This window comes from Salvelinus fontinalis, chromosome 9, assembly GCF_029448725.1.
Source record: "Salvelinus fontinalis isolate EN_2023a chromosome 9, ASM2944872v1, whole genome shotgun sequence".
Taxonomy (NCBI): Eukaryota; Metazoa; Chordata; class Actinopteri; order Salmoniformes; family Salmonidae; genus Salvelinus; species Salvelinus fontinalis.
In genome coordinates this window covers 41,458,844-41,484,747 of record NC_074673.1, presented here as the reverse complement: position 1 = coordinate 41,484,747, position 25,904 = coordinate 41,458,844, and the positions used below count along the sequence as shown (strand labels likewise).

The 25,904-nt window shown below is 45.8% G+C and overlaps 1 protein-coding gene across 2 annotated transcripts in view; it reads left to right on the top strand.

The window, feature by feature from the left end:
* The first annotated feature begins 2,931 nt into the window (after positions 1 to 2,931).
* jph3b (junctophilin 3b) overlaps positions 2,932 to 25,904 on the top strand; it is a 57,542-nt gene continuing 34,569 nt past the window's right edge. For both annotated transcript variants that reach the window (XM_055934463.1, XM_055934462.1), the window contains exon 1: positions 2,932 to 4,546. In XM_055934463.1, the coding sequence (XP_055790438.1) occupies positions 4,165 to 4,546 (382 nt within the window). In that variant the 5' untranslated portion in view covers positions 2,932 to 4,164. The remainder of the gene's footprint in view (positions 4,547 to 25,904) is intronic.

Here is a 25,904-nt window from a genome sequence, read left to right as displayed (position 1 = left end):
AGTGTACCTAGAAGAATTGGGGCTGTTTTGAAAGCAAAGGGTGGTCACACCAAATATTGATTTGATGTAGATTTTTCTTCTGTTCACTCACTTTGCATTTTGTTAATTGATAAATATAAACCATTAACCTGTCTATTTTATAAAGCATTCTTACTTTACAGCATTTTTTCACACCTGCCTAAAACTTCTGCGACGTACTGTATATATATATACTGTATGTGATGGGTGATGCAATATTTACAAACAATTAAGTGACTAAGATACCGTAGAATAGTATAGTGTGCAGTTTACACATATGATGAGTAATGCAAGATACAGAGACATTGCTAAAGTGGCTAGGGATCCATTTCTAAAAGTGGCCTGTGATTCCTAATCTATGTTTTTAGGCAGCCGCCTCTGATGTGCTAGTGATGGCTGTTTAGCAGTCTGATGGCCTTGAGATAGAAGATGTCTCTTTGATGCACCTGTACTGACCTTGCCTTCTGGATGATAACGGGGTGAACAGGCAGTGGCTCGGGTGGTTGATGTCCTTGATGATCTTTTTAGCCTTCCTATGGCATCGGGGGCTGTAGGTGTCCAGGAGGGTGAGAAGTTTGCCCCCGGTAATGCGTTGGAAAGACTGCACCACCCTCTGGAGAGCTCTGTGGTTGTGGGTGGTGCAGTTGCTGTACCAGGCGGTGGTACAGCCCAACAGGATGCTCTCAATTGTGAATCTGTAAACGTTTGTGAGGGTTTTAGGTGTTAAGACACATTTCTTTAGCCTCCTGAGGTTGAAGAGGCACTGTTGCGCCTTCTTCACCACACTGTCTGTGTGGGTGGACCATTTTAGTTTGTCAGTGATGTGTACGCCGAGGAACTTGAAGCTTTCCACCTCCACTGAGGTCCCGTCGATGTAGAAAGGGGGGGGGGGGTGCACCCTCTGCTGTTTCCTGAAGTCCACGATCATCTCCTTAGTTTTGTTGACGTTGAGTGAGAGGTTGTTTTCCTGGCACCACACTCCCAGAGCCCTCACTCACCTCCCTGTAGGCTGTCTCATCGCTGTTGGTAATCAAGCCTACTACTGTTGTTGTTTGTAAACCTGATGATTGAGTTGGAGGCGTGCTTGGCCACGCAGTCATAGGTGAAGTTGGAGTACAGGAGGGGCTGAGCACGCACCCTTGTGGGGCCCCAGTGTTGAGGATCAGCAAAGAGGTGTTGTTTCCTACCTTATCCACCTGGGGGCGACCCTTCAGGAAGTCCAAGATCCAGTTGCACAGGACAGGGTTCAGACCCAGGGCCCCGAGCTTAATGATGAGCTTGGAGGGTACTATGTTGTTGAATGCAGAGCTACAGTCAATGAACAGCATTCTTACATAGGTATGCCTCTTGCCCAGATGGGACAGGGCAGTGTGCAGGCAATTACATAGTCTGTGGATCTATTGGGGCGGTAAGCAAATTGAAGTGATTCTAGGGTGGCAGGTAAGGTGGAGGTGATATGATCCTTGACTAGTCTCTCAAAGCAATTCATGATGACAGGTGAGGGCTACAATGAGTAATGATAACTTGGCTATATATATATATATATATATATATATATATATATATATATATATATATATATATATATATATATATTTTTTTTTTACTTTATTTAACTAGGCATGTCAGTTAAGAACAAATTCTTATTTAAAATTACAGCCTAGGAACAGTGGGTTAACTGCCTTGTTCAGGGACAGAACGACAGATTTGTACCTTGTCAGCTCGGTGATTCAATCTAGCAACCTTTTGGTTACTGGTCCAACACTCTAACCACTAGGCTACCTGCCACCCCATACACGGAGTACAAGTACTGAGTCGATGTGCAGGGGTATGAGGTAATTGAGGTAGATACAGTATGTACATATAGGTAGGGGAAAAGTGACTAGGCAACAGGATAGATAATAAGCAGTAGCAGCAGCATATGTGATGAGTCTAAGGAGTTCCCACAAGTGAAGGGAAAAGGTGAGAGGAGGAGAGTGCATAGATGTGAGAAGGAATGCAACAAACAAAGGGATAATGCTGTTATGCAGCTGCTATGAAAGTGAACTGTGTTTGCATGTGATCAGGGGTGTATTCATTCTGCCGATTCTGTTGAAAAACGTTTCATAAATGGAAGAAAACGGAATGAAACGGTGATAAACATACCTGAATTTGTCCAATAGAGACTCTTCTTTGCAACTGTAGAACTAATGATTACACCCTAAATCAGCTAGATGCAGGCAAGAGTGTGAAAGGCAGTATTGAATGTGTCAATGTCTGTCGCATTGATTACTCAAATTTCTCTCGACCTGTGCACTTACGTTATAAACTTGAATTTGTAGGCTAGGTTGTAGCAACCTCATGATGGGTATAGGGAAAATGTTAGTATCATGTAGTAGCCTAAACCTATCGATGTTACATTGAGCTGGGTGAGTGGGATATGAATAGCAGTACTGGTGTGGACCGTGTTAATTTCTTACTGATGTGGACACCAACGAACTTGAAGCTCTGGACCCGCTCCACTACAGCCCCTTCAATGTGGATGGGGCATGCTCAGTCGTCCATTTCCTGTAGTCTCCGAATCTCATAATGAAACAGAATTGTGGTGAATACAATCTTACCACAAATACGAATGCTATCTTATAAACTATCGTATAAACAGATTTAGCCGTCTCTATCTATTACCTTATAATTTGCTTACATGTTGATGAATCATGTTTTTATGCACAGACCAGAGATGGAGAGGTCAAAGGGGCTAAAGGCTTAAGAAAGCAAATAAAAAACCATCTCTGCTCTTCAGGGCAGCAAAAGAGAGAGAAGAGAGGCTTGGATCTTATGCTGCCTCTGTCTCTTTAAAAACAGGAGCACGCATGTGAGGGGGAGGGGGTGTTGGCTAGTTGGAACAGTCCTCCTCTAATGAGGAGATTTGAGAGAGCGAGAGAGAGAGAGCGAGAGAGAGAGAGTGAGAGACCCAACCATAAGGAGAAAGGGGGAAATGAGATGACAACAGAATGCAGGCTGTGATACATAAAAGAGCATGATGTATTGAATCAGAGGAAAAGGAGAAATAAATCTGGATTTCTCACCGGCAAGGGCGCAAGAATAAAAGCATCAGTTTCGCTAAACCACTTAAGGACGTGGATTAAAAAAGAGAGAGGGAAAGGGAAAGGAGAGGAGGAAAATAATCAGATCACTTGTTTATTTTCATGGTCCGTGTGCGCACTTGCTGTCGGTGAGAGTGTGCATATGTGTGTGCGCATATGGGAAGAGACTGCATTGCTGTTCACTAGCAGAGGCATCAGGAGAGAACCAAGCTGAAGCCCTCTTTTTTCTTTCTCTCTCTCTATTTCTGTGTTGCACTGTGTGGCAGGAGCATGTTGGGTGGGTTGAGTACAAACGACAAGCTGAGCTAGCCAAAAGAGATGAACCTGTAACGCTGTAAATGCTGTTGGATCTGGCCAGTAGCTGACTGGTAGCTGTGTGGGATCCCAGGTTTCTAGGTGGAGCCTGGTGGTCTTCAGCTGACTGGTAGCTGTGTGGGATCCCAGGTTTCTAAGTGGAGCCTGGTGGTCTTCAGCTGACTGGTAGCTGTGTGGGATCCCAGGTTTCTAGGTGGAGCCTGGTGGTCTTCAGCTGACTGGTAGCTGTGTGGGATCCCAGGTTTCTAAGTGGAGCCTGGTGGTCTTCAGCTGCTAGGGAGAGTTAAAGCTAAAAGCCCCAGAGAGGAGGAGGCACACGCAGCTGGGAGTGTGCCGGCAGTGGGGCCCTGCGTGGAGGGAGGGGGCCAGAACCTAAACCCCAAAGAAAAGGAGTTTGCTGTGTTTGTGTTGGCAGGGAGGACGCATGGCTGGCGAGGGCCTTCCCCCTTCTGTGAGCTGCAGCTGTAGGAGATTGGACTGGGAGTGACAGTGAACCAAACCTCCAGAATAATGGTTTGAAGAGGTTCCCGCTGCTCTTCCCTGGCCTGACAGGAGGGACCCTACACTCTGGGGGTCTATTTTGCTTTTTCCTCTTTTTATTTTTCTCTTTAAGTCAACCCGGGGGATTTGTTTGGGTGTCTTCCTCCCCCCCACACCTCATCATCATCCCTAACCCCACCTCCAACTCTGTTTTTAGTTAGTTTTCTTTTTTTGAGATTTGGGGGATTTGCCAAAACCTATTTCATGCATGTCCACTGGGGGCAGGTTCAACTTTGATGATGGGGGGTCATACTGTGGGGGGTGGGAGGAAGGCAAAGCCCACGGCCATGGCATCTGTACTGGGCCGAAGGGCCAAGGCGAGTACTCAGGGTCCTGGAGCCATGGCTTTGAGGTGGTGGGGGTGTACACATGGCCCAGTGGGAACACCTACCAGGGCACCTGGGCGCAGGGCAAGCGCCATGGGATTGGAATGGAGAACAAGGGCAAGTGGGTGTATAAGGGGGAGTGGACAAGTGGATTTAAGGGACGCTACGGCCTCAGGGAGAGCACCGGCACCAGCGGGAAGTACGAGGGGACCTGGAACAACGGTCTTCAGGACGGATACGGCACTGAGACCTACTCCGATGGAGGTAAGACCCAGTCCCAGACCCAGACCCAGACTGAGCCATGTTTAATGGGTGAGTACCCTCTGTGTAAAGCATCAACATATGGATATTGAGATGCAGGCCCATTCTTCATAGTAAGTTGACAGTATTCGGGGAAACCTAGGTGCTAGGTGTTCCATGAGGTCACCAACCCCACCCCCCTCCACCACACACACACACACAATCTAACTGTCTCCTGCTTCATTCTTCTCCTATCTCTCAGACACTCTCTAATCTCTCTTTCTCCATCCATCTGTCAATTGGGAAAGCAGTTCCCTCTCCCCTGCTCGTGCTGCAGTGGGAGAGACATTTCGAGGCCCAAATTAAGGTCACCGGACTCCGCATGCAGCCTGAGAGAGAGATTTCAGGTCACCCCCAAAGCACAGGGAACAAGCAGATAGACAGAATCATGGTAAACCTGGCTGGGAGGCCATAAATACACACCTTGAAGCTGACAGTGATGAGAGTCTGGAAGTCCTTACTCTACCTCAAATTCACACACACTCTCTCTCTACTAAGGTGGATTTAAGATCCATTCAGATATATTTATCAAAACACTTCCTTTAGCAAGGCAAAGGCACTTAAAACAATCACACAGTCAAAGAGCATGACGGTCTGTAGAATATTTTGATTTCTTCTGGTGAAACCTCCTGGTGCAACACCATACTCTTAGAACAGAAGGTGCTATCTAGAACCTAAAAGGGTTATCCAATGGCTGTCCCCATAGGAGAACCCTTTGAAGAATCCTTTTGGGTTCCATGGAGAAGCCAAAAAGGTTCTACATCAGTGGAGGCTGCTGACGGGAGGATGGCTCATAATGATGGCTGGAATGGAGCGAATGGCATCAAACAAATAGAAACCAGCCATTACCACGAGACCGTCCTCCCCAATTAAGGTGCCACCACCCTCCTGTTTTCTACATGTAAGGGATTTTTTCTTCTCCAATTTGGTTTTGAATTCTCTTTTATTTTACATTTATAAATTGTAAAATGTGTGAAATTGTAAAATGCAGGGCTCTCTTGGTCTCAATGGGTATCCTTGTTGAAATTAGTAGAACCATTTTCACAGAGGGTTCTACATAGAACCAAAAAGTGTTCTACCTGGAACCAAAGAGTGTTCTAGCTGGAACCAAAAAGTGTTACCCCATGGAGACAACGAGGAACCCATATGGAACCCTTTTTCTAAGAGTGCATTGTTAAAGTTATATAACTCTCTAGCACTAGAACCTTACACAACTATGCACCCAACCAACAGCCCAATGAACACTGGCTGAGTCAGAAGAGGAGGCTAATGAGGACAGAATATGCAGAATAGATATGACACAGACGATATCCACAATGATAACAGTTACAGTGTCCTCTCTGAAGTGAGCACCAGGCCAGCGAGGCTTTGTTATAATGAAATGAGTATGAGGCATAAGTAAAAGAAAGGGATTTGGAGAAGACAGACTGGTAGATGAAGATGGAAAAGCAGGAGGTATAGTATAGAATAGTGTAGTATTTTCGTATGAGAGACACTCCAGAGAAACTTCAAATCTACAGTATTCATTATGTAACACTTCATGTGTTCATTATGTAACACACACTAACATGTGTCCTTAAATCTGTCAGTGTCTTTAAAATCCTCCCGTATACTCTTCCTGTCTGAAGGCTTCAGCATTTTATGCCCAACAACAATTGTTATCAGTTGATTTCACCATCTAACATTGACAATAAGAAAGTCTTGCATTCTACCCCCAAACTTTGCTCACACCCTGCACACCCTGCTTATCATATCACTCCTCAGGAGAAGGATCTATGCCCGGAGCAGTTGTTTTTCTCTATATTTATATCTGTCTACCTCGTTCCACTGCATTACAGCAGTGGCGCCTCTGTCTCTGCACAGCAAGTTGCTGTGGGAACGCACACGGACATGCAGCAGGGCTGCGTGTCACAGGGGACTCAGTGTTGCTCATTCTGATTGGCTGGCTGACTCTGCTAATGTTGTTTACTTACTTGAGCAGTGAGCGCTTATCTGGCTGCTACATCATAATCACAGAAGAAAGTGACAGAGAGGGGGAGACAAAGATACAGAGAGGTTACAGTAGCATTGTCTTTCCTCTCAGGAGGAGTTAGAAATGGTATACTGTCAATGGCCATGGAATGAGGAACCCATCCAAGGAGCTATCTAAGGAGAACACTACAACTGCGTGTGAAAGAGAAGTTACTACATGTCATGTAGTGTTTTTGATGGTTGTTGACACGCCACCTTGATTGCTGATTAGCACATCTGTGATTGGGAGTAAAGCAAACTCACTGTACTGGGAGCTACAGGAAACTGTCCTGACAGTTGTTTCTGGATATGAGTCAATATTACAGTGCAGTAGCCTGCATGATTTGACCCCTGACCTACATACTGAACCAACATGGTGTTTAGAAATGGTTTGTGCCATGTAGAGATGAGGAGGGGCCTAATTGTGTAGATGGCCAGGCGATTTAGGTTATTGTATCCTTGGGCAAGGTGTGTTAGCTAAGTTATTGAGGTAATCTTTTTGCTGTTGAAAGAGATTATGTTAATGAGACCTAAGAGACAGCAAGCGCAGTTCCTCAAAATGATGAACATGATGTGAACAAACGTTTGTGATGTCCCAATTCAATTTTTCAGGGGAATTAACGTTCAAATTATAATTCAATTTTTAGGATGTTTCTATGAGTTAAATAATCCTTAAATGGACAAATCTAAGACTGGAGCACATCATCGCCTCTCTGCGACAGAAACAAAATCCAAAACGAAATCCCTTAACCGGATAACATCCGTAGTCGATTTAAGCTTACTGAGAGATTTAGCTTTTAACTGCAGCTCATTTTGAATGTTGGCGTTTCTCTAGCAGTTTCGCTAGCTGTAGTCTGTCCTGGATTGCAGTCTGTCTGTGTCTGTTCTAGCCAGCTCTTCTATGGTTGTCTTGCAAGCAGAGTGACATCAAACATTCCCATAGCCACATGATGCTCCTGTTTCAGAAGATGACACACATATTACAAAAGCAGCACCTGCTTACAGTCCAGACCTATCTTACAACACTGCTGTAGCATGTCTCTTGTTCTGTCCCATGCACATTACTCTGTCTGTCTCTCTCACACACTCACACACAAACACACTCAAATCTGAAGTTCAGGTGCTGACTTGATGAAATATAAAAGTATTAATAATTCATGAAAGAGTCAATCCAAACACACTTTCTGCCATCCTTACTCCAGTTTGAATATCCTCTGTTATGAATTGTACACACTATGCGGTCGAGGGCTTTGTGTTGCATATTGGGGGGGTCCAAGTCAATTGGTTCCAGGGTGTTGTTCAGGGGTAAACTTTGTTCAGGGGTAGACTTTGAGGTAGCCTACGTTTGCTCTGTTTGGTGTGTGTGGCGGGGTGTGGCTTGAAGCAATGAGTGCCGTATTTGAAGGGCAGCGGTGTATTTTAAACCCACAGCCCAAACCCCTCCCCGGTTTTTCAACTGGTCGTTCAGAACAGCACTGTTTCCGTTTAATTGAACGTTGCATTAAAACAATTTGTACTGAACACAGCTCTGGTGTCTTTTCTACTCCAAAATGTATGAAAATAAAATGATTGTAAGGCCATGAAAAGATAATTCCCCCTCCTCCCAATGAGGCTAACAACATATAAGCACGATCACCTGAAGCCCAACTGATGCAGCATAGTGGCTGAACCATAGGGTTGTCCATCTGTATGTTTGCTAATCATTAAATAGACCAGTGCTTCCTAAACCCTTTCAGTCATGGCCCCCTTTCATCATGGGGGAACAGCATCTGCTGAAAAATATTATAAAGGAGAAATAAACCAGCTAACCGCTGTGCAATGTCACAGGCATCCCTATCAATGAAAACTAGGGCGGGCCAATTTCTTTTGTAGATTTTCTCAGTTGAAATCAAATGTAAAGGTGGTTCTGGAAGCATTCTTAGGGTGATTATTAGGTTGCATTAACATGATGAGTGCTTTCCCCCAAAAATGTTGTTTTCTAAACATAAATATGGAGGATATGTTGCTGCTGCTGATGGTCAGAGTCTGTGAGACAGGCATGCTGCCTCTGACTGGGGAGATAATCAAAATCAAATGAAATTGTATTTGTCACATGAGCGGAATACAACTGGTGTAGACTTTTCCAAGAAACCCTTTCCAACTAGGCAGCGTTTAAATATACACTGCTCAAAAAATAAAGGGAACACTTAAACAACACAATGTAACTCCAAGTCAATCACACTTCTATGAAATCAAACTGTCCACTTAGGAAGCAACACTGATTGACAATAAATTTCACATGCTGTTGTGCAAATGGAATAGACAAAAGGTGGAAATTATAGGCAATTAGCAAGACACCCCCCAAAACAGGAGTGATTCTGCAGGTGGTGACCACAGACCACTTCTCAGTTCCTGTTACGGCTGTCGCTTTCCTCATCCTCGGATGAGGTGAGGAGAGAAGGATCTTCAGACCAAAATGCGGAGTCAGGGAAATATGCCATCTTTATTTTTATAACGAAAACCGATGACACGAAAACAAACACTTTCAAAACTTACAAAATAACAAAACGACGTAGAACGAAACCTGAACATAAACTCACATCACTAAACGTAAACTTACGGACAGGAACGTTACATCAAAACACACGAACAGCCAAACAGCTCCGAAAGTGAATAACATCGACAACACGAAAACATCACAGGAGACAATCACCCACAAACAAACAGTGAGAATGCCCTACCTAAATATGACTCTTGATTAGAGGAAAACGCAAACCACCTGCCTCTAATCAAGAGCCATACCAGGCAAACCAAAAACAACATAGAAACAGATAACATAGACTGCCCACCCAAAACACATGCCCTGACCATAAACACATAAAAAACAACATAAAACAGGTCAGGACTGTTACAGTACCCCCCTAAAGGTGCGCACGCCGGGCGCACCAGCACAAAGTCCAGGGGAGGGTCCGGGTGGGCAGTTGACCACGGTGGTGGTTCCGGCTCAGGACGCTGTCCCCATACCAACATAGTCACTCCCCTCTTCTGTCTACCCCTTCTAATGACCACCCTAACACTACCCTCCCCTAAATAAACGGCCAGCACCGGAACAAGGGGCAGCACCGGGACAATGGGCAGCACCGGGACAAGGGGCAGCACCGGGACAAGGGGTAGCACCGGGACAAGGGGTAGCACCGGGACAAGGGGCAGCACCAGGATAAGGACCAGCACCGGAATAAGGGACAGCACCGGGACAAGGGACAGCACCGGGACAAGGGGCAGCACCGGGACAAGGGGCAGCACCGGGACAAGGGGCAGCACCGGGACAAGGGGCAACACCGGGACAAGGGGCAGCACCGGGACAAGGGGCAGCACCGGGACAAGGGGCAACACCGGGACAAGGGGCAGATCCCGGCTGAAGGACTCTGGCAGGTCCTGTTTGGACGGCTCTGGCAGGTCCTGGCTGGACGGCTCTGGCAGGTCCATGCAGGCTGACGGCTCTCGACACTCATGGCAGACTGACGGCTCTCTACGCTCATGGCAGGCTGACGGCTCTCGACGCTCATGGCAGGCTGACGGCTCTCGACGCTCATGGCAGGCTGACGGCTCTCGACGCTCATGGCAGGCTGACGGCTCTCGACGCTCATGGCTCTCTGACGGCTCTGGCTGCTCATGGCTCTCTGACGGCTCTGGCTGCTCATGGCTCTCTGACGGCTCTGGCTGCTCATGGCTCTCTGACGGCTCTGGCTGCTCATGGCTCGCTGGCGGCTTTGGCAGATCCTGTCTGGTTGGCGGCTCTGGCAGATCCTGTCTGGTTGGCGGCTCTGGCAGATCCTGTCTGGTTGGCGGCTCTGGCAGATCCTGTCTGGTTGGCGGCTCTGGCAGATCCTGTCTGGCTGACGGCTCTAGCGGCTCCTGTCTGGCTGACGGCTCTAGCGGCTCCTGTCTGGCGGATGGCTCTGTAGGCTCATGGCAGACGGGCGGCTTTGCAGGCTCATGGCAGACGGGCGGCTTTGCAGGCTCATGGCAGACGGATGGCTCAGACGGCGCTGGGGAGACGGATGGCTCAGATGGCGCTGGAGAGACGGATGGCTCAGATGGCGCTGGGGAGACGGATGGCTCAGATGGCGCTGGGGAGACGGATGGCTCAGATGGCGCTGGGGAGACGGATGGCTCAGATGGCGCTGGGGAGACAGATAGCTCTGTAGGGAGGAGAAGGAGAGACAGCCTGGTGCGTGGTCTAGGCACCGGCTGCGCTGGAGAGGAGGAAACAGCAGGAGAGAGAACCCGGAGAGACAGCCTGGTACGGGGGGCTGCCACCGGAGGACTGGTACATGGAGGTGGCACCGGGTCTACCGGACCGTGAAGGAGGACACGTGCTCTTGAGCACCGAGCCTCCCCAACCCCACCAGGTTGAATGGACCCCGTAGCCCTGCCAGTGCGGCGAGGTGGAAAAGCCCGCACTGGGCTATGCAGGCGAACCGGGGACACCACCTGTAAGGCTGGTGCCATGTACACCGGCCCGAGGAGACGTACTGGTGACCAGATACGTTGGGCCGGCTTCATGGCACTCGGCTCGATGCCCAACCTAGCCCTCCCAGTGCGGCAAGGTGGAATAGCCCGCACTGGGCTAAGCACGCGTACTGGGGACACCGTGCGCTCTACCGCATAACACGGTCTCTTACCAGTACGACGCCTTCTACCTCCACGGTAAGCACGGGGAGTTTGCTCGGGTATCCTACCCGGCTTTGCCACACACCTCGTGTGCCCCCCCCCAATAAATTTTTTGGTCTTACTCACGGGCTCCCAACCGCGTCGTCGCGCTGCCTCCTCATACCAGCGCCGCTCAGCCTTCGCTGCTTCCAATTCCTCCTTTGGACGGCGATATTCCCCTGGTTGAGCCCAAGGTCCTCTACCGTCCAAGATCTCCTCCCAAGTCCAGAAGTTCTTGTTGCTCCGTCGAGCATTCCCATACCGCTTGGTCTCTGTTTGTTGGTGGGTGATTCTGTTACGGCTGTCGCTTTCCTCATCCTCGGATGAGGTGAGGAGAGAAGGATCTTCAGACCAAAATGCGGAGTCAGGGAAATATGCCATCTTTATTTTTATAACGAAAACCGATGACACGAAAACAAACACTTTCAAAACTTACAAAATAACAAAACGACGTAGAACGAAACCTGAACATAAACTCACATCACTAAACGTAAACTTACGGACAGGAACGTCAAAACACACGAACAGCCAAACAGCTCCGAAAGTGAATAACATCGACAACACGAAAACATCACAGGAGACAATCACCCACAAACAAACAGTGAGAATGCCCTACCTAAATATGACTCTTGATTAGAGGAAAACGCAAACCACCTGCCTCTAATCAAGAGCCATACCAGGCAAACCAAAAACAACATAGAAACAGATAACATAGACTGCCCACCCAAAACACATGCCCTGACCATAAACACATAAAAAACAACATAAAACAGGTCAGGACTGTTACAGTTCCTATGCTTCCTGGCTGATGTTTTGGTCACTTTTGAATGCTGGCGGTGCTCTCACTCTAGTGGTAGCATGAGACGGAGTCTACAACCCACACAAGTGGCTCAGGTAGTGCAGTTCATCCAGGATGGCACATCAATGCGAACTGTGGCAAAAAGGTTTGCTGTGTCTGTCAGCGTAGTGTCCAGAGCATGCAGGCGCTACCAGGAGACAGGCCAGTACATCAGGAGACGTGGAGGAGGCCGTAGGAGGGCAACAACCCAGCAGCAGGACCGCTACCTCCGCCTTTGAGCAAGGAGGTGCACTGCCAGCGCCCTGCAAAATGACCTCCAGCAGGTCACAAATGTGCATGTGTCAGCATATGGTCTCACAAGGGGTCTGAGGATCTCATCTCGGTACCTAATGGCAGTCAGGCTACCTCTGGCGAGCACATGGAGGGCTGTGCGGCCCCACAAAGAAATGCCACCCCACACCATGACTGACCCATCGCCAAACCGGTCATGCTGGAGGATGTTGCAGGCAGCAGAACGTTCTCCACAGCGTCTCCAGACTCTGTCACGTCTGTCACATGTGCTCAGTGTGAACCTGCTTTCATCTGTGAAGAGCACAGGGCGCCAGTGGCGAATTTGCCAATCTTGGTGTTCTCTGGCAAATGCCAAACGTCCTGCACGGTGTTGGGCTGTAAGCACAACCCCCACCTGTGGACGTCGGGCCCTCATACCACCTTCATGGAGTCTGTTTCTGACCGTTTGAGCAGACACATGCACATTTGTGGCCTGCTGGAGGTCATTTTGCAGGGCGCTGGCAGTGCACCTCCTTGCACAAAGGCGGAGGTAGCGGTCCTGCTGCTGGGTTGTTGCCCTCCTACGGCCTCCTCCACGTCTCCTGATGTACTGGCCTGTCTCCTGTTAGCGCCTGCATGCTCTGGACACTACGCTGACAGACACAGCAAACCTTTTTGCCACAGTTCGCATTGATGTGCCATCCTGGATGAACTGCACTACCTGAGCCACTTGTGTGGGTTGTAGACTCCGTCTCATGCTACCACTAGAGTGAGAGCACCGCCAGCATTCAAAAGTGACCAAAACATCAGCCAGGAAGCATAGGAACTGAGAAGTGGTCTGTGGTCACCACCTGCAGAATCACTCCTGTTTTGGGGGGTGTCTTGCTAATTGCCTATAATTTCCACCTTTTGTCTAATCCATTTGCACAACAGCATGTGAAATTTATTGTCAATCAGTGTTGCTTCCTAAGTGGACAGTTTGATTTCACAGAAGTGTGATTGACTTGGAGTTAAATTGTGTTGTTTAAGTGTTCCCTTTATTTTTTTGAGCAGTGTAGTAATTAAAATAGTAACACATTAGATATAAATTAAGATACACAAGAATGGCGCCATATACAGGGAGTACCAGTAACAGATCAATGTGCAGAGAGATACGAGGTATTTGAGGGACATGTACATGAAACAGGCATGCTTGAGGTTCAAAGAAACAGCCCTTCTCTAATTCTGTAGCATTCTAGAAACCAGTTATTTCAAAGTTTATAATACTACCAAATGTGTCTTTGAACTCACAAAACTTTACCTAATATAACCGTTACCAATTATCACTCATTTTGAGAAATACTGCTCACAATGTAGTGGCACAGTAGAGGAGCGCTTCTTTTGTCTATGGTTAATCCACGAGGTGCTCTTTGATCATGGGATGAAATACTATAAAACAAAAAGAAGTTGCTGCTGGATAGTAAACACTGCGGAACAGCCTTTGTGTAAACAAACTTCCAGAAGTAGTCAAAGCACTCTTATTTAAAAGCCTTTAATTTATTACGATCATGAACCCCCTGTCCCCCCGCAAGTTATGCGCCTGTATGCGGCCTATAATATCAAAATGAGAGCCATCATTTGATTACAGGTTGAGTAAACTTGAAAAAAGTAATGCAATCTCGATTGGAAGGAATATACAAACAGCCAAGTTCAACCTAAAAACAGAACAACGCACATTGTTAAAGACACTATAATAAATGATGTATTGGCGCGTAATCAAATCAGGGTCGCTGTGATGTGTCCGCGTCTCTGATCTTTCCGCGTTTAACCATTTGTGCTGACGTCTGTAGTGCTGCTTTTACGCATCTCGCAGCACTTCGGATGAAAACCTCCATCGAATTCGTTTTGACATCTGAGTTGCAGAGTCCATAGAAAACCAACTATTCTTAGAAGATTATTGTAGGCTAAATGCATTACATACTAGGCCTTAATGTGAACAAGCTGTGCATGAAAACGACGGAAGATGTTTTCAGTTGCGTTTCTTTCAAAACTTTAGCTGTTTTCATGGCTGTTGGGAAATTAAAAAATATGCTCCCTGATTATTAACTCGACCGAGTGATGCCTCCACAATGCAAAATTTTCTACTACGCCCGAGTTAACCGATGAAACTACTGTAGCTTAATTCTGAAATGAAATAGGCTTTCCGACTTCCTGATCGAGCTGTAAGGGCACATACCCCGTGAGAAACTGTTCAGGCAAACCACCAAAGAACGTGCATCCATCCACCCACCCTCACAAAGAGAACGTTTAAGCACCATGGAGTCTAACGGCTACATACTCTACGGATGACACGATTCAAGTAGGCCTGCCTATGCTTGATGTGGAATGATTCATGACATGCGTTTTATGTCAATGTCAATGAAAGGAAAAGGAAAATGTCACTGACATTTCATGGGCACTTAATACTTTTAATTTAATCAACACACATTTGTTAGAAGTTTATACAGATACTGCATTTTTCTCTGCTAGATGTGACATTGGATTTAATTTATGTCTATAATCCATGTTTATGTGTGTTGCACCAGACATTATAGCCTAGCAATGCTTGACTAATGACTGTAGTGAGATACAAGTCCTAATGGGGAGATTCCCATGGAGTCAATGGATCCCCAAAGACTCAGCATTTACCCATGCTGCCCTCTCCTGAGAGAGAGAGACATCCCTTCCCTACTTTCTTTATGCTTGACCTCCTTCACTGAGAAAATCTGCTGTTGCAGGTCGGGGACACACCAGTCTTTCATTACGGCCTGATTCTAGTTAATGTGTCTGCAAACTATAACAGCAATATAATATGCTGTGTCATGGACCTGATCAAACTTTCAATAGAGGAGAAGTAACTTCTCTGTGTATGTGGACTCTGTTCAAGCCAGACATAACCCAAGTTATTTCAGTCAGGACTTTATTTCAGCTGTGTCAGCAAAAGCTGTAAAAATACTACATTTTCAGAGACACACGGAAGAAGCACTCATACTCACACACAGACGCACACTCACACATTCTCAACCCCCCATCTCTCGTTATCTTTCTCTCTTTCTCTCTCTCTCTCTCTCTCTCTACCTTTGGAGTGTCTGTGCTGGAATTAGAGACAGTGGGTGAAGGTGAGGAGCAGAGATCTGAAGAACAGGAAGTGATCCTGGATAGAAATACGAGATGTGCCAGAGCAGAGCTGGAAGGCGCTGGCTAATTTCACTCTGTCTGTCTTGCTGTCACTGTTTTTCTCTGTGGGAATATAAATGTAATCCTATAAATTGAGGCCTGTGTTTGATCCATCATATGTCACACAGCTGTTGACTGATCAGGCGGGTGTGGCCAGATGTCGGCCAGCTGTCTGTGACAGGAAGAGTATACTGGAGTATTTTAAAGACACTGACTGATTTAAGGACACATTGAAGTGTTACATAATGAATACTGTAGATTTGAAGATTCTCTGGAGTGTCTCTCATACAAAAATAGTACACTATTCTATAGTATGTATACCTCCTGCTTTTCCATTTTCATCTACCAGTCTGTCTTCCCAACCCCCAGCAGCTCATATAGCAGCAGTAGAAGCAGTAGCAGCAGCTCCTATTGTAGCAATAGCTCTTATAGCAGCAGTAGCAGCAGCTCCTATAGCAGCAGTGGCAACAGCTCTTATAGCAGCAGTAGCAGCAGCTCCTATAGCAGTAGTAGAAGCAATAGCAGCAGCTCTTATAGCAGCAGTAGAAGCGATAGCAGCAGCTCCTATAGCAGCAGTAGCAGCAGCTCCTATAGCAGCAGTAGCAACAGCTCCTATAGCAGCAGTAGCAACAGCTCTTATAGCAGCAGTAGCAACAGCTCCTATTGCAGCAGTAGAAACAGCTCCTATTGCAGCAGTAGCAGCAGCTCCTATAGCAGCAGTAGCAGCAGCTCCTATAGCAGCAATAGCAGCAGCTCCTATTGCAGCAGTAGAAACAGCTCCTATTGCAGCAGTAGAAACAGCTCCTATTGCAGCAGTAGCAGCAGCTCCTATAGCAGCAGTAGCAGCAGCTCCTATAGCAGCGATAGCAGCAGCTCCTATTGCAGCAGTAGCAGCAGCTCCTATAGCAGCAGTAGCAACAGCTCCTATAGCAGCAATAGCAGCAGCTCCTATAGCAGCAGTAGCAACAGCATCTTTAGCAGCAGTAGCAGCAGCTCCTATAGCATAGGTAGCAGAAGTATCAGCAGCACCACTAGCAGCAGTAGCAACAGCTCTTATAGCAGCAGTAGAAACAGCTCCTATAGCAGCAGTAGCAGCAGCTCCAATAGCAGCAGTAGCAGCCGTAGCAGCAGTAGCAGCAGCACCTTTAGCAGCAGCAGCAGAAGCACCTCTATCAGCAGTAGCAGCAGCACCTTTAGCAGCAGTAGCAGCAGCAGCAGAAGCACCTCTATCAGCAGTAGCAACAGCTCATATAGCAGCAGTAGCAACAGCTCATATAGCAGCAGTAGCAACAGCTCCTATAGCAGCAGTAGAAGCAGTAGCAACAGCTCCTATAGCAGCAGTAGCAGCAGCTCCTATAGCAGCAGCTCATATAGCAGCAGTAGCAACAGCTCCTATAGCAGCAGTAGCAACAGCTCATATAGCAGCAGTAGCAACAGCTCCTATAGCAGCAGTAGAAGCAGTAGCAACAGCTCCTATAGCAGCAGTAGCAGCAGCTCCTATAGCAGCAGCTCATATAGCAGCAGTAGCAACAGCTCCTATAGCAGCAGTAGAAGCAGTAGCAACAGCTCCTAAAGCAGCAGTAGCAGCAGCTCCTATAGCAGCAGCTCATATAGCAGCAGTAGCAACAGCTCCTATAGCAGCAGTAGAAGCAGTAGCAACAGCTCCTAAAGCAGCAGTAGCAGCAGCACCTCTATCAGCAGTAGTATCAGCACCTTTAGCAGAAGTAGCAGCAGCACCTTTAGCAGCAGTAGCAGCAGCACCTTTAGCAGCAGTAGCAGCAGCACCTTTAGCAGCAGTAGCAGCAGCACCTTTAGCAGCAGTAGCAGCGACACCTCTATCAGCAGTAGCAGCGACACTTCTATCAGCAGTAGCAGCAGAACCTTTAGCAGCAGTAGCAGCAGTAGCAGCAGCACCTTTAGCAGCAGTAGCAGCAGCTCCTATAGCAGCAGTAGAAGCAGTAGCAACAGCTCCTATAGCAGCAGTAGCAGCAGCGCCTATAGCAGCAGTAGAAGCAGTAGCAACAGCTCCTATAGCAGCAGTAGCAGCAGCTCATATAGCAGCAGTAGCAGCAGCTCCTATAGCAGCAGTAGCAGCAGCTCCTATAGCAGCAGTAGAAGCAGTAGCAACAGCTCCTATAGCAGCAGTAGCAGCAGCTCCTATAGTAGCAGTAGAAGCAGTAGCAACAGCTCATATAGCAGCTATATATCCAACACTCTCTCTGCTGTTGCCTTATTGAGCCATCCAACCCTATGCATTTCACTGACATGCCAGCCCACATAGATCAATAAAGGCTAAGAGGACAGGGGAGTGTGTGTGTGTGTGTGTGTGTGTGTGTGTGTGTGTGTGTGTGTGTGTGTGTGTGTGTGTGTGTGTGTGTGTGTGTGTGTGTGTGTGTGTGTGTGTGTGTGTGTGTGTGTGTGTGTGTGTGTGTGTGTGTGTGTGTGTGTGTGTGTGTGTGTGTGTGTGTGTGTGCCTAGGGTTAGGGGGTTTGGAAAAGGAGTGCTACAAACAGAGATACTGAGATTGGTTGGAATCCTTATAGGGGCCATATGTGCTGATTCCACACATAAGCAGCATATTATAGAATGCTTGGCACGTTGAATCACAGAGCAAGAGGAGTTGTTACATCAGAGGGTTTGCTCAGTCATTGGCAGCACAGAAAGAACAGAATATAGATTAGATAGGCTGATACTGTACATAGATGGATCCCATAGATCCGTCAATCCGGCAGTGTATGTGTGTGTAGTGTGTATGTGTGCGTGTAAGAGAGGAAGATACAGATAGAGAGAAACAGAGAGAGCGACAGATAGAGAGATAGGCAGTGAATTGTCCTAGATTTTAGCACCACACAGTTGGACCTAAGCTGTAATGGGAAATATAGGAGAAATCCTGCTACATCTAAAATACCAGCTACTAAGCCAGTGTACAGAGGAAAAGTACTGGATTGCACCTATTCACAGACAAAAAGAATCAGTGTAGTTCACGTTATGAAGCCATGCTACTATCTCTAAAGAAAGGCCTGTAATGATTCAAAACTGTCAAAACACCATGTCATGTATCGCATCAGCCTGAAAATCTGTCACATAATCTCACATAATAGTATAGCACTGAACTGATTTACGGAATCCAGAGAGAGGGTCAATCTCAGAGTGAAGCATTATTGTTTTTGAATGACAATGGAAACCTAACCTTTGACCCTAGCCAGTCAGGATCAGTTTGCTACCTCTACAGTGCATTTGTAAAGTATTCAGACCCCTTGAGTTTTTCCACATTTTGTTACGTTACAGCCTTATTCTAAAATCGATTAAATACATGTGTTTCATCATCAATCTACACACAGTATCCATAATGACAAAGTGAAAACAGTTTTTTTGAAATTTTTGCACATTTTTGCAAATAAAAAACAGAAATAGTTTATTTACGTAAGTATCCAGACCCTTTGTTATGAGACTCGAAACTGAGCTCAGGTACATCCTGTTTCCATTGATCATCCTTGAGATGTTTCTACAACTTGATTGGAGTTCACCTCTGGTAAATTCAATTGATTGGACATGATTTGGAAAGGCACACACCTGTCTATATAAGGTCCCACGGTTGACAGTGCTTGACAGAGCAAAAAACAAAAGAAAATAGCTGTGCAGCTACGCTCCCCATCCAACCAGACAGAGCTTGAGAGGATCTGCAGAGAAGAATGAGAAAAACTCCCCAAATACAGGTGTGCCAAGCTTGTAGCGTCATACCCAAGAAGACTTGAGGCTGTAATCGCTGCCAAAGGTGCTTCAACAAAGTACTGAGTAAAGGGTCTGAATACTTATGTAAATGTGATTATTTCAGTTTTAGTATTTTTTGTAAATTTTCCAAAATGTCAAAAACCTGTTTTTAGCTTTGTCATTATGGGGTATTGTGTATGAATTAATTGTGTGTAAAAAGAAGCAATTTAATACATTTTTGAATACGGCTGTAACGTAACACAATGTGGAATAAGTCAAAGGGTCTGAATACTTTACGAATGCACTGTATATAGGACTATTTAAGCCAGCAGCATACCACCCTGCATACCACTGCTGGCTTGCTTCTGAAGCTAAGCAGGGTTGGTCCTGGTCAGTCCCTGGATGGGAGACCAGATGCTGCTGGAAGTGGTGTTGGAGGGCCAGTAGGAGGCACTCTTTCCTCTGGTCTAAAAAAATATCCCAATGCCCCAGGGCAGTGATTGTGGACACTGCCCTGTGTAGGGTGCCGACTTTCGGATGGGACGTTAAACGGGTGTCCTGACTCTCTGAGGTCATTAAAGATCCCATGGACCTCATCGTAAAAGTAGGGGTGTTAACCCTGGTGTCCTGGCTAAATACCCAATCTGGCCCTCATACCATCATGGTCACCCAATTGTAAACTGGTCACCCCAGTTTACAATTGGCTCATTCATCCCTCTCCTCTCCCCTGTAACTATTCCCCAGGTTGTTGCTGCAAATGAGAATGTGTTCTCAGTCAACTTACCTGGTAAAATAAAGAATAAATAAATAAAATAAAAATTCTGAGACGTGATCTACCAGAGGGGTTGGCAGACAAGATGATAAACAGCTGCCATACTGGATGTCTCAGGGAAAATAACATTCCATTATTTTGTTGGCAAAATGTCCCATAAATAACGGTGCTGACAGGAAACGGGATGGACATGGTGATAGATGTTATGAGTGCTCTTCACTTACTTAGTACCTCTCCACAGTTTCACTCATACATATACTGAGTGTACAAAAGATTAAGGACTGCCCTTTCCATGTCATAGACTGACCAGAAGAATCCAGGTAAAAGCTATGATCCCTTATTGATGTCACCTGTTAAATACACTTCAATCAGTGTAGATGAAGGGAAGGAGACAGGTTAAAGGTTTTTTAAGCCTTGAGACAATTGAGACATGGATTGTGTATGTGTGCCATTCAGAGGGTGAATGGGCAAGACGAAATATTTAAGTGCCTTTGAACAGGGTATGGTAGTAGGTGCCAGGCACACCGGTTTGTGTCAAGAACTGCAACGGTGCTGGGTTTTTCACATTCCCTGTGTCAAGAATGGTCCACCACCCAAAGGTCACCTAGCCAACTTGAGTCAACATAGGCCAGCATCCCTGTGGAACGCTTTCTACACCTTGTAGAGCCCATCCCAACGAATTGAGGCTATTCTGATGACAAAACATGTTCTTAATGTTTGGTACACTCAGTGTATATTGATGACTAGGATACAGTCTGGGATGTAGTATTATTACTCTATATTTAGTATAGTAGTGTTGGGACTGGTAGTAGCAGTAGTGTTGGTACTGGTAGTAGCAGTAGTGTTGGTACTGGTAGTAGCAGTAGTGTTGGTACTGGTAGTAGCAGTAGTGTTGGTACTGGTAGTAGCAGTAGTGTTGGTACTGGTAGTAGCAGTAGTGTTGGTACTGGTAGTAGCAGTAGTGTTGGTACTGGTAGTAGCAGTAGTGTTGGTACTGGTAGTAGCAGTAGTGTTGGTACTGGTAGTAGCAGTAGTGTTGGTACTGGTAGTAGCAGTAGTGTTGGTACTGGTAGTAGCAGTAGTGTTGGTACTGGTAGTAGCAGTAGTGTTGGTACTGGTAGTAGCAGTAGTGTTGGTACTGGTAGTAGTAGTAGTGTTGGTACTGGTAGTAGCAGTAGTGTTGGTACTGGTAGTAGCAGTAGTGTTGGTACTGGTAGTAGCAGTAGTGTTGGTACTGGTAGTAGCAGTAGTGTTGGTACTGGTAGTAGCAGTAGTGTTGGTACTGGTAGTAGCAGTAGTGTTGGTACTGGTAGTAGCAGTAGTGTTGGTACTGGTAGTAGCAGTAGTGTTGGTACTGGTAGTAGCAGTAGTGTTGGTACTGGTAGTAGCAGTAGTGTTGGTACTGGTAGTAGCAGTAGTGTTGGTACTGGTAGTAGCAGTAGTGTTGGTACTGGTAGTAGCAGTAGTGTTGGTACTGGTAGTAGCAGTAGTGTTGGTACTGGTAGTAGCAGTAGTGTTGGTACTGGTAGTAGCAGTAGTGTTGGTACTGGTAGTAGCAGTAGTGTTGGTACTGGTAGTAGCAGTAGTGTTGGTACTGGTAGTAGCAGTAGTGTTGGTACTGGTAGTAGCAGTAGTGTTGGTACTGGTAGTAGCAGTAGTGTTGGTACTGGTAGTAGCAGTAGTGTTGGTACTGGTAGTAGCAGTAGTGGTGGTATTGGTAGTAGCAGTAGTGTTGGTACTGGTAGTAGCAGTAGTGTTGGTACTGGTAGTAGCAGTAGTGTTGGTACTGGTAGTAGCAGTAGTGTTGGTACTGGTAGTAGCAGTAGTGGTGGTATTGGTAGTAGCAGTAGTGTTGGTACTGGTAGTAGTAGTAGTGGTGGTGGTACTGGTAGTAGTAGTGATGGTGGTACTGTTAGTAGTAGTAGTAGTGGTGGTACTGGTAGTAGTAGTGGTGGTACTGGTAGTAGTAGTAGTGGTGGTGGTACTGGTAGTAGTAGTGGTGGTACTGGTAGTAGTAGTAGTGGTGGTACTGGTAGTAGTAGTAGTGGTGGTACTGGTAGTAGTAGTAGTGGTTGTACTGGTAGTAGTAGTGATACTGGTAGTAGTGGTGGTGGTACTGGTAATAGTAGTAATGGTGCTTGTGGTAGTAGTAGTACTGGTGGTACTGGTAGTAGTAGTAGTGGTGGTACTGGTAGTAGTAGTAGTAGTGGTTGTACTGGTAGTAGTAGTGATACTGGTAGTAGTGGTGGTGGTACTGGTAGTAGTAGTAATGGTGCTTGTAGTAGTAGTAGTAGTGGTGGTACTGGTAGTAGTAGTAGTGGTGGTACTGGTAGTAGTAGTAGTGGTTGTACTGGTAGTAGTAGTGATACTGGTAGTAGTGGTGGTGGTTCTGGTAGTAGTAGTAGTGTTGGTACTGATATTAGTAGTAGTGCTGGTACTGGTAGTAGTGTTGGTACTGGTAGTAGTAGTAGTGCTGGTACTGGTAGTAGTAGTAATGGTGCTTGTGGTAGTAGTAGTAGTGGTGGTACTGGTAGTAGTAGTAGTGGTGGTACTGGTAGTAGTAGTAGTGGTGGTACTGGTAGTGTTGGTACTGGTAGTAGTAGTTGGTACTGGTAGTACTAGTAGTGCTGGTACTGGTAGTCATACTGGTACTGGTAGCAGTAGTGGTACTGGTACTGGTAGTGGTAGTAGTGGTACTTGTGGTAGTAGTAGTAGTGGTGGTACTGGTAGTAGTAGTAGTGGTGGTACTGGTAGTAGTATTGGTACTGGTAGTGGTAGTAGTAGTGGTACTGGTACTGGTAGTAGTAGTAGTGGTACTTGTGGTAGTAGTGGTACTGGTACTGGTAGTAGTAGTAGTGGTGGTACTGGAAGTAGTAGTAGTGGTGGTACTGGTAGTGTTGGTACTGGTAGTAGTAGTTGGTACTGGTAGTACTAGTAGTGCTGGTACTGGTAGTAGTAGTGGTACTGGTACTGGTAGTAGTAGTAGTGGTGGTACTGGAAGTAGTAGTAGTGGTGGTACTGGTAGTGTTGGTACTGGTAGTAGTAGTTGTGTTGGTACTGGTAGTAGTAGTATTGGTGGTACTGGTAGTAGTAGTAGTATTGGTACTGGTCGTAGTAGTAGTGGTGTTACTGGTAGTCATAGTAGTGGTGGTACTGGTAGTAGTAGTAGTGGTGGTTGTATTGGTAGTAGTAGTAGTGGTGGTTGTATTGGTAGTAGTGTTGGTCCTGGTAGTAGTAGTAGTAGTGTTGGTCCTGGTAGTAGTAGTAGTGGTGGTATTGGTAGTAGTAGTAGCGTTGGTACTGGTAGTAGTAGTGTTGGTACTGGTAGTAGTAGTAGTGTTGGTACTGGTAGTAGTAGTTGTACTGGTAGTAGTATTAGTGTTGGTACTGGTAGTAGTAGTAGTGGTGGTACTGGTAGTAGTAGTAGCATTGGTACTGGTAGTAGTAGTGTTGGTACTGGTAGTAGTAGTAGTGGTGGTACTGGTAGTAGTATTGGTACTGGTGGTAGTAGTATTAGTGTTGGTACTGGTAGTAGTAGTAGTGGCGTTACTGGTAATAGTAGTCGTGGTACTTTTGGTTGTTGTTAATATAGTTATACTGGGGCGGCAGGTAGCCTTATGGTTAGAGTATTGGGCCAGTAACGGAAAGGTTGCTGGATCGAATCCCTGAGCTGACAAGGTAAAAATCTGTCGTTCTGCCCCTGATCAAGGCAGGTAACTCACTGTTCCCAGGGTAGGCTGTCATTGTAAATAAGAATTTGTTCTTAACTGATTTACCTAGTTAAATAAAAAATACTGAATGTTATAATCCCTAGTTGAAGCACTCATTGTCTCAGGTAAGATGCAGACAATGCTGGGCAGCAAGTATTACTGTAGTTCTATCAGCTGAGTCCTGACAGAGGGATTTACACATTCTCTCTCTCTCTCTCTCTCTCTCTCTCTCTCTCTCTCTCTCTCTCTCTCTCTCTCTCTCTCTCTCTCTCTCTCTCTCTCTCTCTCTCTCTCTCTCTCTCTCTCTCTCTCTCTCTCTCTCTCCTCTCTCCTCTCTCCTCTCTCCTCTCTCCTCTCTCCTCTCTCCTCTCTCCTCTCTCTCTCTCAAAATTCAATGGTGCTTTATTGGTATGGGAAACATGTGTTAACATTGCCAAAGCAAGTGAGGTAGATATTATACAAAAGTGAAATAAACAATACAAATTAATAGTAAACATTACACATACAGAAGTTTCAAAACAATAAAGACATTACAAATGTTATATTATATATATACAGTGTTGTAACAATGTACAAATGGTTAAAGCACACAAGTTAAAATAAATAAGCATAAATATGGGTTGTATTTACAATGGTGTTTGTTCTTCACTGGTTGCCCTTTTCTTGTGGCAACAGGTCACAAATCTTGCTGCTGTGATGGCACACTGTGGAATTTCTCCCAGTAGATATGGGATTTTATCAAAATTGGATTTGTTTTCAAATTCTTTGTGGATCTGTGTAATCTGAGGGAAATATGTCTCTCTAATATGGTCATACATTGGGCAGGAGGTTAGGAAGTGCAGCTCAGTTTCCACCTCATTTTGTGGGCGGTGTGTACATATCCTGTCTTCTCTTGAGAGCCATGTCTGCCTACGGCGGCCTTTCTCAATAGCAAGGCTATGCTCACTGAGTCTGTACATAGTCAAAGCTTTCCTTAAGTTTGGGTCAGTCACAGTGGTCAGGTATTCTGCCACTGTGTACTCTCTGTTTAGGGCCAAATAGCATTCTAGTTTGCTCTGTTTTTTTGTTAATTCTTTCCAATGTGTCAAGTAATTATCTTTTTGTTTTCTCATGATTAGGTTGGGTCTAATTGTGCTGTTGTCCTGGGGCTCTGTGGGGTGTGTTTGTGTTTGTGAACAGAGCCCTAGGACCAGCTTGCTTAGGGGACTCTTCTCCAGGTTCATCTCTCTGTAGGTGATGGCTTTGTTATGGAAGGTTTGGGAATCGCTTCCTTTTAGGTGGTTGTAGAATTTAACGGCTCTTTTCTGGATTTTGATAATTACTGGGTATCGGCCTAATTCTGCTCTGCATGCATTATTTGGTGTTCTACGTTGTACACGGAGGATATTTTTGCAGAATTCTGCATGCAGAGTCTCAATTTGGTGTTTGTCCCATTTTGTGAAATCTTGGTTGGTGAGCGGACCCCAGACCTCACAACCATAAAGGGCAATGGGCTCTATGACTGATTCAAGTATTTTTAGCCAGATCCTAATTGGTATGTTGAAATTTATGTTCCTTTCTCTCTCTCTCTCTCTCTCTCTCTCTCTCTCTCTCTCAATGGCCGGAACACATTAAAAGCATGTCATCACATTATTCCCCAAATATGACTTTCAGGAAAGTGTGGAGGAAAACATTTAATGGTGTTGCATTAATGAAAGTGAACTGTAAGTGAATTTGTCCCAAAACCTTTGGTCCCCTAAAACGAGGGGGACTATGTACAAAAAGTACTGTAATTTCTAAACGGTTTACCCGATATGGATGAAAATACTCTCAAATTTAAGCTGAAAGTCAGCACTTCAAAATACAGAGTGTACAGGGGAGTACAGAGCCAAAACAACAACACAAATTGTCACTGTCCCAATACTTTTGTAGCTCACTGTATGTGCAGTGTTCAGAGAAAGTGAAGGAAGAGCTTTGACGTAGGTGCTAAAAAGATTGGAGGAGAAAAGGATTGATTGGTTTGTTCTATAAACGGGGAATGAAAGGGAGAGCAGACATAGAGGGAGCTTTGGTATTGTTCTATAAAGCATTAAGTGAGTGGACGGTTGTCGTGTAGTGTATTTTGTTGTCTGCTAGCAATGATACCATTCCCTTTTGAAGAACCTAAAGAGTGGGTATGAGTCT